At 54.0% G+C, this 13,411-nt stretch overlaps 1 protein-coding gene across 2 annotated transcripts in view; it reads left to right on the plus strand.

The window, feature by feature from the left end:
• LRP1 (LDL receptor related protein 1) overlaps positions 1 to 13,411 on the plus strand; it is an 89,064-nt gene that overhangs the window by 10,756 nt on the left and 64,897 nt on the right. For both annotated transcript variants that reach the window (XM_084303630.1, XM_084303631.1), the window contains exon 2: positions 7,365 to 7,487. In XM_084303630.1, coding sequence (XP_084159756.1) covers positions 7,365 to 7,487 — 123 coding nt within the window. The remainder of the gene's footprint in view (positions 1 to 7,364; positions 7,488 to 13,411) is intronic.

A 13,411-nucleotide genomic window follows, 5' to 3' on the forward strand; every position in this document is an offset into this window, starting at 1 on the left:
CTCTTTTTCTTGTTTTCATTTAAATTGCAGATAAGCTGCAAAAAGAGGAAAAAAGGAGGAAAAAAAAAAAAGCATGATTCTTTCTTGAAACACCCTCTGCTGCGTGGCTGGAGCCTGCCCCTTCTGCCCCTCCCCACCGCATTTTGTATGATCAAGCTTTCTTTTTTTTTTTTTTTTTTTTTTCCCTCCAATTCTGAAAATGCCATGGATTCATTTCATCTGGTTTCATCTCCTGCCATTTTTTAGCTCATTCTTCTAAGGATCAATCTGTGGGTCTGGAGGCAGAAGGGGGGGGGGCCGGGGGGGAGTCTCACTCCAGCACAGATCTCTCTGCTTCTGAATTTCGTTTAAAATGCAAATTCCACCCCCCCTTTTTTTAATGCATTTTGTCTGAAGGCAGCTGAGCTGCCCGGAGCCTGGGGAGCAGGAGCAGGAGGGGAAGGGGCTGGGCTGGCGGGGGGAGCGCATTCCTCCCAGCGCGTCCAGATTTCCTGATGCGTGTTAGCATTTAAATCGTCTCCCCCTGGATCTGTTTGAAGTCAGGTGACTGCGGTGCACCGAGATGAAAGGAGCCCTTGGAAGTCGCAATATGATTTTATTCCCCTTCCCCCTCTCCCTTCTGGGGATGGCCGCTTTTGGCCATCTCCGTTTCTGTCCTCCCTAATGGGGAGCCAGCCCGGCCCCTGCTGCCACCCCTCATTGTTCCTTCTCCTGCTCCACATTCCCCTCTCATCCTTTGTCTGAATCGATAAAGGAATAACGGGCAGGGGATGGGGTGGTGGCTGCCATGGGCCCGCTCTGGCTCATCCCTTGGCTGCTCCTCGGCCTCTTGCCCCAGCGGAGGCGATGGGGCCGAGGCCTGGCTCGGAGCTGGGGCCTGGAGGTGGGTGGTGGGGGCAGCTGGGGTCCCGGCACCCTTGGGCTGCTCCGTCTGTGCCCTCCTGTGGGCGATGGGAGCGTGCACAGAGCATGGTCTCTGTGCGAAGGGTCCAGGCCAGCCTCTGGGAGCAGCCGGGGCATGGGCCAGGCGCTCTGTGTCTGAGGGCTGCTTCGAGGCCTTGAAGCACCCTCGGTACGTGAGCATCCCCAGTGTTGCCTCGAGGCAGTCGGCAGGCATGAGCCAGAGGCGAAAAATCCACAAAAGCTCGCAGCACGCTTCGGGGGATGCTCGAAGCACGTGCCTGAAGATGATGGTCCACCAGTTCTCTGCTTGGATGGGATTTTCGGGGTGGTTTTCAGCTCCTTGCTGTATCTAAAAGCTAGCCGGGTCTGAGGAGGCCGGCTCAAAGATGCCTTCCGACGTTCTTCGCCCTCAGCCAACTCTTTCCCAGCGACAGATGCGCGTGTTTCTTACGAATGGTGTTTTGCTTCCGTTCAAACCTCTCTTGCAAAGCTGAGGCTTTTCTTTTCAAAATTGTCCTTTTATAAAACAACAACAACAAAAAAAACACCCCCCCCCAGAAAAAACAACAAAAAAAACAGAGTTAATGCCTTGTGATTTAGACGCAATAGGCAGACTTGAAAGGAAAAGGGAAAAAATGCGTATTTTAAAGTCAATATTTACTTAGCAATTGAACCAGCCCCTCCCCCTCCAACCCAAATAAGTTCCAAACAGCGCATACCTGCGGCTTCTCCAAATGGGAATAGCTCGGAGTGCGAACAGCAACGTCATTCATGGAAATAGCAGCTCCGATGGAGCAGCGGGTCTGGTTTGAATCTTCTCATATGAGGGGGCCAGATGGAAGAATTGCAAAAATGCATTTGAACTGTTTAGAGATCTTGTATTTAAATGCAAACCAAACAAATAAGCCTCCCCCCCCTTGAAAAAATGTGACTGCAAGATCTAAGTTTTGTTATTTTAAATGTCTCTATTATCCTGTCTAGTTTTTCAGAGCCAAAGGACCTGACAAATTTACTTTAGCCATGAGCTTGCAAATTCTGCATGCTGTGTGCAGAAATGCCTGAGTGGCCGGGGAATATCACAGCCCTTCTGGGCTCTGCTCTCCCTGTTTGTGATTTTATTTTATTTTATTTTATTTTATTTTATTTTATTTTATTTTATTTTATTTTATTTTATTTTATTTTATTTTTTATTTTTTTTTGTCATTGGCCTTATGGCTTTGTAACAAAGCTCTGGTCCCTGCATTCAAGGCATCATGAAGGAATCGAGGTGTGCGCGTGCCTCAGTGTTTTACCTTTTCTCACCATGCCTGTCTGTCTTCAGGCTACAGAGAAATTCTGAAGAATTTTAAGAGTCCTGACAACACAAAAAATGAATAAATCACTCTCCCCTCGCCCCGAAACTTGAGAACAAGGAATGGATGACGTGGGGGAGATTGTAGAGAAAAACGAAAGCATAGAATAACTGATTTTTATGTTCAGTTAATAGGACAACTTGGAAAGTCTTTCAGTTTGGCATCGTGGCCTTGCGTGCTGGGGCCCTGGAGGAGTCATGCGAGGTGCATGCGCCCAATCATTGTTTTGGGAAAGCAGCCTGTAAACTGCGCTGTCCTCTGGCCAAGCGACATCTGGAGAGTTAAACTGAGAGGGAGGGACTCTGCGGGGATGGAGATGGGATTGTAAACTGTGCTCCAGTGCCCCCTCGGCAAAGCCTCAGTGCCGGTGCTGGTGAGGACCGGGGCTGGACTGAAGCACAAATGATGCCACCTTTCATCCCACACGCACCAGGATGCTGGGGCTTTTCCATCCCTCCCTTCTCCAGAGGTTCAATAATTTTGTGCCAGACTTCTGCCCTCCAGAACAACCTTGCAGGTTTTTGTGTTGCTGTGACAAAGCTCCCAAGGGCGATGTTTGGGGATCTTGAAGCATCCCAGTGGTAGTGTTGGTGGCAGCTGTAGCCAGCCCTGAGTGAGCAGGGGGTCTGGCAGGGAGATTTGAAGGCTCAGCTGGTTTATGTCACCGCTTTTTGGTCCTGAGCTGCTGGGGCTCGGTACCCGGATGGAGTTTGCAAGCCTGACGTGCGTCCTGGAGCAGGGTTCAGAGCGAGCGCAGCTCTGCGTGCGCAGCACAGGAGATGTGTGTTTTGGCAGGCTTGGACATTGTGCGAGACCGTATATGCTAGCATGGAGGGGAGGGGAGTAGCTGGGGAACAGAGACCTATGAGGAATGTGGAGTGGATTTATTCTCCCCCCCCCCCCAAGAACATCTGTTTTGCAAATCATGCTCATTCCAGTCCATATTTATTGCCAGTGCTGTTTCCTTTGCGAAGTAACAGCCAGCCACCTCCTCCAAGGAGAGGAGCAGGAATTGGGTTGAGTAGAAAAGTATGGCTTGCTTAAGGAGGAAGTTCTTCAACTTTTTTTGTAGTTTACTTCCAGTTTATCTAGGTTTTTATGCCATAGTCATCTGTGCGCTGAAGGTAATTTGGCTTCTACTCAAGGTGAGGACCTTCTGTTCACCAGCCTCTCAGAACAGTCCATTTAAAGTAGAAGTGTTGATTTCTTGCTTTAGGCAAAGATGAAACGTGTTTTGCTGTGCGTTTTTTTTGCTAACACTTAAAAATTTTTTTTTCTAAACCCACTGCACGTCTACACGAAGCCCTCTGGCTGCCTATGTTGTGGTGCTGACTTTGTCTGCCCTCATCATTGAGGCAGCGAGAGGTGCCACCGGGGTCCGGGTCCTCTCCTGCCCCAACAGACCCTGCTGCCGCTCCGCTTCCCTGCTGGGACGGCCGCCCCCAGCCCTCCCTAGAGAAGAAGGGAGCCCTTTTTTGTACCGAAATAACCATTTGCTGTTTTGAGTACAATTTTTTTTCCCCTTCTGTCCCTTTTGAATTATTTTTAAGCGAGGATCTCTCCCCTGACTGCTAAAGAGGCAAATGTTTTCCGTGGAAGGCTTTTGCAGCTGTCCTGGCCCTGCAGTCTGAGCTGGCCATTGTACACTGCATGAAGGCTTCTTTATTCTCCTACCCAAAGTTGGAGCTCCTCTCTCCGCTGAGATTGCCGCTTCTGCTGATGCAGCCGCCTGGCTTTCAAAAAGAAACTTGGCTCATTGTGAACGATGCATTAACAGACACCTTCTCTAATTGTCCACCTGGCATTTAGGCATCTTGACACTCATTTTGGAGGCTATTTAGCTCACTAGGAACATGCTGTGCAAGAACAGAAAGTGCGTTTTGTTACCAAGAAGCTTGGAGAGCTAGTGGCTGAAAAGGGAAGCAATCTTCTTTCTTCCCCTTGTGTAGAGCCACCAGCAGTGGTGCAGTCTTGTGCTGCCAAGGCGATCCTTGCTTCTGTGAGTGACAGTGGGGACAGTCTGAGCTCCGAGCCCAGTTCAGGCACATCTTTGTGGCAGGTTAACGCCACCCGTGGCGGCAAGGTGCAGTGAGACTGTTCCCTGGGGCTTGCCTGTGCTGGGGAAGCACCTTTTTTCCCTGTAGCTGACTTAGCTGGAGACCTGCACGTGCACTGCCACGTCTGGGAAGAGGCAGGTGCGAGCCAAGTACGTGTCTACAGGGGTGGCATTCCTGACGGCAAACCATGACACATGTGAAGCCTGACACAAAAAAAAAAAAAAAAAAAAAAGCGTATGAGCACTGTTTTAGTGCTTGGAAGAAATCCCACATGTTCTGCTCCTGCGTAGGGGAGCTGTTGCAAGCAGCAGGAAAACTTGCTCTCCTTCAGTCTGTCTAACCACAGCCAGTCCGTGAGACGGAGCTGGTCTGGAAGATTTAGGTGCTGGTAGCTAAGGATGACGTCTTCGGAAGAGGGGCTCATGTTCCGTGCTGCTGGTGAGCATCTCTGTTCCAGGACGGGTGTCTCTAGTGCAAAATAAACCAGCTGCATCAAGATCCTGCCCTGGGCCTGGCTTCATCTCCTGTGTAGACACAAACCTGGGGGACTTTGAGCAGCTGGGGGGCAGCAGGAGTGTGGGTGCTGGGCAGGAGTCTTGGAGCCGCTTGCCAGGGGCCTGCCCTCGTAAACCAGCTCCTGCTCTCCTCGGAGGGAGGAGGAAGGCGAGAGCTGGAACTGGGCTCGGCCGAGGGCCGTCGCGGTGTGTGCGTGCGGCGGTAGGTCACGTTGTGGCTGCTGGAAACCTCGGGGGATGAGGGAGAGCAGGAAATCCAAGGGAGTGTCGGTTCTTTGCTGTGGTTTTCTTAATGAATCTTGCATTGGGTAAACTTGTGGCTCGGAGATGGGGGAGGAAGCTCAGCTCCTCCAGGAAGAGGGGGTGGCAGGGCTGGCCCTGGTGGGGACGCCGCCCCTGGGGCTGAGGTGCTGGTGCCAGGCTCGGGGTGCTTGTGGGGACCCTGAGCGGGCAGCGGGTGCCTGGCAGGGTGCAGCCCCTTCTGCTTTGGGTCTGACCTGTCCCTGGGGTCGAGAGGAAATGGCCCCTTGGTGACCATAGGCTCCGTAGTGGGGCTGGCACTGGCTGTGCCCGGCAGGAGGGGTCGCTCCTGCAGCCAGCAGTCCCGTGTTTCATATCTGTCAGCCTGAGCACCTGGGACAAATGGCCCTGTGGGATGCCCTGCTGTCCTGTCCCACACTGCTGGGTCCTGCCGGAGGAACAGGAGGGACTTGGCTTTAAGCTGGTCATCTTCGGAATGGTGTTGGGATCGGGGGGCTTGGCATCAGCTCAGAGCTGTGGGTGTTTCATCCATTTTGATATATCCAGTCTCCATCTTGATTGCACTGAACTCTGTGTCATGGTATCGAGCGTCTCCGTCTAACAGCAGTTCCAACACTTCTGTTGAGACCTGAGCAAAGGCAGGTTTGCAGGAGACAATACCTTTCAAACAAACCAATCAGGCATTTCTGGAGAAAGCAGACAAGTTTTGGGGCAAACAGAGCCCCTTTGTGGGTCTAGGCAATAACTGGAGTAGTCACAGGGTGCAAGGGCAGATGGGAGAGTTTCCCCTCCTTTAGGAACCAGGGTTTGGGTAGGGGATGGGGCTCTTCCTCCCCATCCCTCCCTGGCCCTTCTTCCTCCCCAGCAGCACAGATGGAGCAAAAGGCTGCTGAGCAGGAAGGAGGGAGGCATCTCCTGTTCCTAACACAGGTCGGCGAGGAATCTCTGCACCTCCTCTGGTCCGTCAGGAGCCTGAGAGTGAGCTGGGTCATGAAATGCATGAAACGAGCAGTAGCGCTGCTGGGTGCATGGCCGTGCTGCTGCCTGCTGCAGCCGCCTGGAAACATGTGGAGACCCCCCCTCGCCATGGGCTGTGCGTGAAGTGACAGGGATCCATGGAGAGGGGAGCTGAGCAGAAGACAGGGGACGACACCAGATACCTGTTGTGGGAATTATGTGTGTTGTGCTGCCTTCTCCTTTAACAAACATTCAGGGTTACGTTTGGTCGGGTTTTCAAGATTTCCTCCCTCCCCGAGGGCTTGGGCTTGCTGTTTTATAACAAAAGCTGCAATCAGCGTGGAGGTGTTTGCTGCAAAGAGCTGAGTCTCTCGGGAGAACGCGACATGCCAAGAGACTGGCGAGGAGGCGGGGAGGGCTGGCGCTGCCGGCGCACAGTGTGGCTCTGCGGGGGGCTCGGGGATGGAGCTGGGGCTTTGCGCTTTGACCTTCTCGCCTGCAGCAACCACCTGCACTTTTGCCGCCCGCCCTGCCTTGTGATGCTTTCCAAGCTGCCTGGCTCTGCTCGTGCTGCGTGCGTGTGTTTTATTTGTACAAATACATACGCGTTTTTCTTTTTAAAGTTTGGTGCTGTCACAGCCAGCTGTGGATTAGCCAAGAAAGAACTTTCTTTCAGCCTCTGCTGTCCAGAGAAACGAAGCCCGGCAGGGCTGGGGGGAAGGAAGCTCCCCTCTGTTTTTTTTCCTTTCTGATCGTGGTCTGTGCACGGAGGAACAGGTCTCTGCCGGCAGGGGTGGGTTGGGGCAGTCGTCGTCCCTGTCCCGGTGTGTGGCTGGTGGCTGGGGTGCAGGCGAGGAGGCGATGGGTGCCTGCGGCCCTTGCACCCGCACGAACAGGCAGCACCTGTGCTGCTGCTGCTCGATTTGAAAACATTCCTTTCTAATTTGCTCTCGTTTGGGTTTTCTCATTTTTTTCCCTTTCTTTTTTTACTGTCTAGCATAGAAAATAAAGCGCCTTTGGCTCCCAGGAGCTAATTCATCCAAGTTAAATGATCTTTAAAATCTGTTAGTGCATCATGGATCTCAGTTCCTGTTTTCTCGCAGTGTAATTAATGTTTCAGTTTAAATTTTCTCCTTTCCTTAGGGGCGAGGTTGATGGATCTGATGCCAGGCTAAAACTTTCACTGAGCCATTAGAAAGAAATCAAACTAAAAGCAATCTAGTCCTTAATTTAAATTTTTATTATTTTTTTTTTTTAAATAACTTGTCTTTGGGAAGAAACTGATCATGTTTATTATCATTATTTCTTTTCTCATCCAGCACCGAAGACATGTAGCCCTAAACAGTTTGCATGCAAAGATCAGATTACGTGCATATCTAAGGGCTGGCGCTGTGACGGGGAAAAGGATTGTCCCGATGGCTCGGATGAATCACCTGATATATGTATGTATGACTTTCCTTCCTAATAATTTTCTTTGCGTTTTGCTCCATTCGCTCTTTCACTGCACGGTCGTTCGAGGGTCCTGAACAGGCGTCATCGCACCGCTGCTCTACCTCCGCTCACGCTTTCCAGTAGCGCACGAGTTCCCGGCGCCCTGGGGGTGGGACAGTGGGTGCTGCTTACTGCTGGAATTCAATCCGTCCATCTGTCTGTCTGTCTGCCATTCATCTCCCTAGCTGCTGCCCCCCGGTGCCTCTTGCTCTGGGGGCTGCGACCCATCGCACTGCAATGGTTTCCTGGGACCTGGGCACCGCTGGGTTCGGTTTCCATCCAAATGGGTTTGAGTGAGGAAAGCCCGGGCTCCCGAAGGCAGGGGTGCTGCAAGCACCTCGCTGTGAGGGGCGAGGTGGCGGCGGTGCCCTGTGTTTCCCCTGGCCTTGTGGTGGTGGTGGTGAGCATGGGGAGGGGGCTTGGGACCCCAGGATGGGGGAGCGGGACCTGTCTGTGCCCGCTGGGCAGCGGTGGCTTCAGCAGATGCTGCCGCTCGCTCCAGCTGAGGCCAAAGCCCAGGTGCTGGTGTCCAGCATTGGAGGAAGCCAGGAGCTGCCTCTCGATGGCGAGTGAAGGCGCCTTGTCCTCCCCCAGCTGCCGCTGCACTTGGTGTAAAGGTTTCTTCCGAAGCAGGCTGTGGTTCGGCGCTGGAGTTATTTGTTTCTTAAGGCGAAATGATGCAACCGTCCCCTCTGTGGGAGGGATGAGGGGGCTGGGATGGGCTGTCTGGCTCCAGTCAATCAGCAGCCCTGGAAAATTACTGCAGGAAGACTTGGAGGCCTTTCCCAGCGCTGGAAGAAATCCGTCCTGATTGACGTATTCCGCTAGCTGTGCATGCCTGTGCCCTGTTTAACCGTGCTCTCTTTATCCATCTGGATAGGTAGATGGACAGCCTGGATGCTTTTTTCCAGCTCTTACCTTTTTTCCCTCTTTCTTCACCGCAAGAGCGGCGCTGGTGCGTGCTGGTGGAGCCACCTCCCTGTTTGCTGCCTTCCCTTGGGAGGCTGGAAGGCAGCGGTGTCCTCCTCCGCCACCAGGCTTTGAAGCCCCAGGAGCTGCTGCCCCCTGGGACCCCCACTCCTGGGCTCTCCGAGCTGTGCAGACCCCTCGGCAGGAGCACTGCAGCGGCTGCTCTGCAGGAACGGAGCACGGGATGTTGCTGCCCACTGGCTCCACGCTGCATGGGTGGGGGCATCGTGCCAGGCGCAAATCAAGGACCAACGTGTCCTCTCCTCTCACAGCGTCACGGGATGGTCCAGGAATCTCCTCCGTGTCTGTCTTAGCACACTAGGTTGCAAAACCTGATTTTGCAGCAGAAAATTCAGTTTAGAGACTGAATCTATAGCCATGCCCTGCTGCCTCAGCAGTGACTGTGCGACGCGCTGCCGAGGCTCGGCGAGGTGCGTTGGCTTTTCCCTGCACCCGGCAGGACTCGGGGAGGTTGGGGCAGTCCCGGGCTGCTGTATGGTGCTGGCTGGGCAGTGCTTGGCGCTGAGCTTCCACGTCTGGCCCAGAGCCTGTGCCCGTCTGCCCCTTTCCCATGGGCAGGGGCATGAAGGGAGGCTCCTGCCTGGGCTCGTGCAAGCACAGCCCGACCTGCCGGCACATGCAGGGCGGAGGGCCCGGTATCTATGGGATTGCCAGGCAAGCTTTTCTCACGCTGCTTTGGCACCAGGGCTTCCAGAAGGCTCTCATCTTCCTTATCTTTTTGGCAGAGAGAGAATGACTTTTATTACTATTATTTAATCTCCCTCTCTTTTTTTTTTTTTTTTTAAACCCAGGCTGCAAACACTGCTTTTACACACTGCTTGGCATACCCTTTCGTACCCTGGCAGTGAGGCAGGGTTATTTACATTGCAGTAATGTACTCATGTCAGAGTCTCTTGAAATGCTGTCTATTATGTGAAAGGTTTTCCTCTCTAGGGAATCCTTTTAAGTATTTGCTGGCTTTGCTCACGTGTTAGCTGAGCATAGGAAGAGTTCCCTTTTTAAGCTCAGTGGCTGCGCTTGTGTCCATGCAAGTGGCTTGAGCTGACTCTTACCCCGTTGTTTTTTCATTCCACGGTGCTTTCTTGGGGAAAAAACTTGGACAAGAGCCTCCGTCCAGTTGAAAATCAAAGGAGATGAAGAGCTTTGAGAAATGAATTTGTGGTGGCTGAGCTATGACTGTCATCTGGCTGCTTCATCCCCACTTGGCCTCGTGCCTGGGCCTCTCTCAGCCCCTGCGGGATGTCCTGGGGCAGCCTGGCTGTGTTTGCCCGCACGCTGCCACCACTGAGCTGCAGGCATGCTTCTCCTCTCCGGCTTGGCAGCAGCGCTTTTCCTGCAGACACATCAGGACCCACAGTCTTCAAAGCCACCTGGATGTTCGCGAGGATCCGGCATCTCACGGCTCATCAGTTTAGGTATCGAGGAGGTCTTAAGGCACTCAGCTCCCCGCTCTCGCCTGGTGCTTGGTGTGGTGCTGGCGCAGCCGCCCCATGTGGAGCCCTTGCTGGGAGCCCTTCGCAGTCGCTGCCCGGTGGCTGCCGGCCCTTGGAGATGCTCTCGCCTCCTCCTTTCCTGCCTGGGTCCAGGGAGTGGTCGGTGTGGATGTCTGGAAATGCCACTCAAACAGGAAGACGTGCCAAGGCTTTTCCAGAGGAGTGAGAATTGGGGCTGAGCAGATCCAGGGGTCTCTCCAAAGCTGCCAGGTCTCTGCCTTACAGAAAGCCCCTTCTCAAGCAGGCTGTCCGTGCAGGGTCTTGTGAGCCCAGATGGGGCATCGCAGCCACTCTGCCCCTCCTGAACCCCATCCTGTCACTGTGAAAGTGCCATCCCCAGCCACAGGGCTCATTTCCCAACTGCCCCGCTGCGATGCAGTCCTGAGGCAGCGGGGTCAGTGCTGAGCTGCGCGGTTTCATGCTGGTCCACAATGGTTTGTGTGGCTGCAAGGACATCGGGCAAGAGAACTCGCAGCAGGGAGGATGCAGCAGCGCTTTATCTAGGTGCTTCTGGCATGGTCTTCTGAAATAAAACCAAGGGAGAGGACCCAAGGGAGCTGCCCTCCATCCAGGTGGCACGAGCAGGACCTGCCCGCACCGGGTCATGCTCCCATCTGCTCCCTTGCAGCTTTCCCCACTTCATGTTTCTTTGGGCCATTGCCAAGTCAATTACAGCTTGTATTTACAGGGGAAAGAATTGCTTTTCATTTCTTTCTTTTTTTTTTTTTCTTCCTTTTTTTTTTTCTTTCCAAGTGGCTTTTAGAGGTTAAAAATTCCTGTCTAATTCAGCTCCTTGGGGTGTACCACAAGCTTGTCACATGTAATAAATTGGCTCATTTATTAGTGAGCCAACACGGTCAAAAGCAAACAAAGTGGCTTGTAGATTAATCCTGCCCTGTTTGTGATAAGTAGTTTGATTCAGGCTCTTTGCTGGCGAATAATGGACACGGCAGATCAGTTTTGACTGATGAACTGTGCACTTTATTTCAGTGCCTTCATTCTTTTGGCCCGCTTATTGACACTACTCAATTAACCCTTAATTTGCAATTACTTGGTGCCTAGATAGCGCTGCGGTTCAGCCCCCTTGGAGAAGTGAAAGCCCCGCAGCAGCATCTCGGGAGGGTTCCTCCTGGAAGGGGTCTGTTGGGTGCTGCTGTGCCCTGGGACAGGGAGAAGCGCCGTGCCGATGGCTGCGGTGAGCCTCAGACCCACGTTCCCATCTCAAGCACCTCGGATCCCCATCCCGAGGAGCCCACCTCCCTGGTGCAGAGTGAGTTGGCTAACAGGAATCATACTGCACTGTGTCGGGAAAGCAGTCCACGTGCGTGGGGAGCCATCTGGCAGCTGGAGCTCTCCGTGTTTCCATTCTTTGGGCACCTCTTGTGCAAGAAAAGGCATGTTATTCAATAAAAAAAGGGCATGTTATTCAATACGCCCAGAGTTAGTCACTTTGCACGAAACGGACAAAAGCAGGATGAAGTTTTTCACCACGGCGAGTTGGGAACTTTCCACCAGGAGCCGTGGTGGTGTGCTCACGGCGAGAGGCTTTTGCGGGCTCCTCCTGGTGTGGGAGCAGTGCCCTGCCTGCCTCCGCGGGAGCAGAAGCTGCGGTGTTTTTCCTGCTGGACTTTATTTCTGCAAAGAATTCGGTTCATTTGGGAAGGGCAGAGGGGGGAGAAAAACCCAGCCCACTCTGTCTGCTTGGCAAGGAACCACTTGCTGATTCTTCGCTGGGGAGGCTGGAGGGCTGTGCAGAGGCTTCCTCGTGCTCTGCAGCGCAGGGAGGCTGGGGCCCTCTGCCGTGTTCTGGGAGGGAGATGCAAGAACTCACCTGTCCTCGGTGCTTTGAAGGAAAAGGGGAAGCTGTTGTGTGCTGCCGGCCTGTGGCTGAGGCTCAGCTGCGGGGAATCAGCCTGAGAGAAGCCCCACACACTTTGTCTCCAGTTAGGCAGTGCTGAAAACACAGGTTGTGGTGGCAGAGAGAGTGGAAATGGGGCTTGGAGGAGAAGCTCGGCCACAGCCCTGGTAGCTGGCGGGGCGGAGGGGAAGGGGCAGGGTCGCTCCTGGTGCCAGGGGCTGGCAGTGTCCCGTGGGCTCTCCACAAGCACAGGAGAGCGCGTGTGGTCCTCGCTTTACAGCACGTGTTGGTAGCCCCAGGGCTGGGGTTAAAAGCACACTCGGCATAACTCGGCAGCTTGCAGGAAGTAAAACTGAGCGGCCGGCAGCGAGCAGCGTGGTGCAGGTCACCGTGTGTGGTGGGGATCCGCGGCTGCACGGCCGGACCCCGGCAGTGTTCCTGGCGAGGGAGAGCTCCAGCGTATTTAGGACACGCTGCACCAGCAGGGCTACCTGAGGCTCAGATGAAGGTGGCTGCTGGTCTAAATAGTTGTTTAAAACGGGACCAGGCCTGGACGGGAAGCTCAGCACGTGCTCAGGTGCCCTTGCTGGGTCAGCCTGGCTCCTCGCCTGCTGCGGGAGGACGTGGTGCCCCGTGGGGAGCCGCTCACGGCACTGTGGCTGCTGCCTGTGAGGCTGGAGTGCTGTGTGTCCTGCTGCTGGGAAGGCACGGCAGAAATAGCTGCTGTCTCCCTGTAAAATGGGACTTCACTATTTTTCTTGCGTGCTGCTGTTGACCCAGTCGAGCTACGCTCTTGGCTCTGGTAAGAGCTGTTGAAGATTTCCTTGTTCAGCCCTAAAACCCAGAGAGGTTTGGGGACAGGGACACTAGGAGAGCCCTTGCAAGGGGCCAGGCTTTCAGAGCTCTCCAGTCCACGTGTCACAAGCCCACGCTGTTTTGGGGCACAGCCACGCGCTGCTCCCTGAGGCAGCTGCCTCCCTGCCTGGGGTGAAGTGGGGCTGGAACCGAGACACTGGGGGAGCTTTTAGCAGGGCTTCGGGATATTACTTGTTTTATGATATGTTTTGTTGTTTGTCTTAATGCCGTGCTTCTTTTCTGAGAAGCTTAAAAATAAAGCCGTGCTTCCTTTGTAATTTTTCTAGTTAATAATGGAGATTAAGTCTCCTTGTATCGTGTAACTCTGGTTCTTAATGGCCCCCTGCGTGCTTGCTGGCACAGTTGTCTTTTGAGACAAAGTCTGTTGGCATCTGCGGGCATGCTTTGGGCACCCAGGGGATGGGGACCCGCTGTGCTCGGAGCTGTCTGGGCACCGCCTGGCCCCAGGTGCTCTCGGTGCTCCGGCAGCAAGCGGGACCCTGGGGAGGTGGGGTTGAGCTCCCAGGGTTCAAAACGGGGAGCTCGCGAGTGCTATGCGGGTGCCTCGCTGCCTCGGCACGTCCCAGCACCTGTGGGTGCCCGAGGACTGGCTGTGGAGGCTTGCAGGGTGCTCATCTCCTTGGCTGGGCTCGCTGGGTCTGGGTGAGGGCTCCCCTTC

This window comes from Netta rufina, assembly GCF_964035555.1.
Source record: "Netta rufina genome assembly, chromosome: 30".
In the NCBI taxonomy this organism is placed as follows: domain Eukaryota; kingdom Metazoa; phylum Chordata; class Aves; order Anseriformes; family Anatidae; genus Netta; species Netta rufina.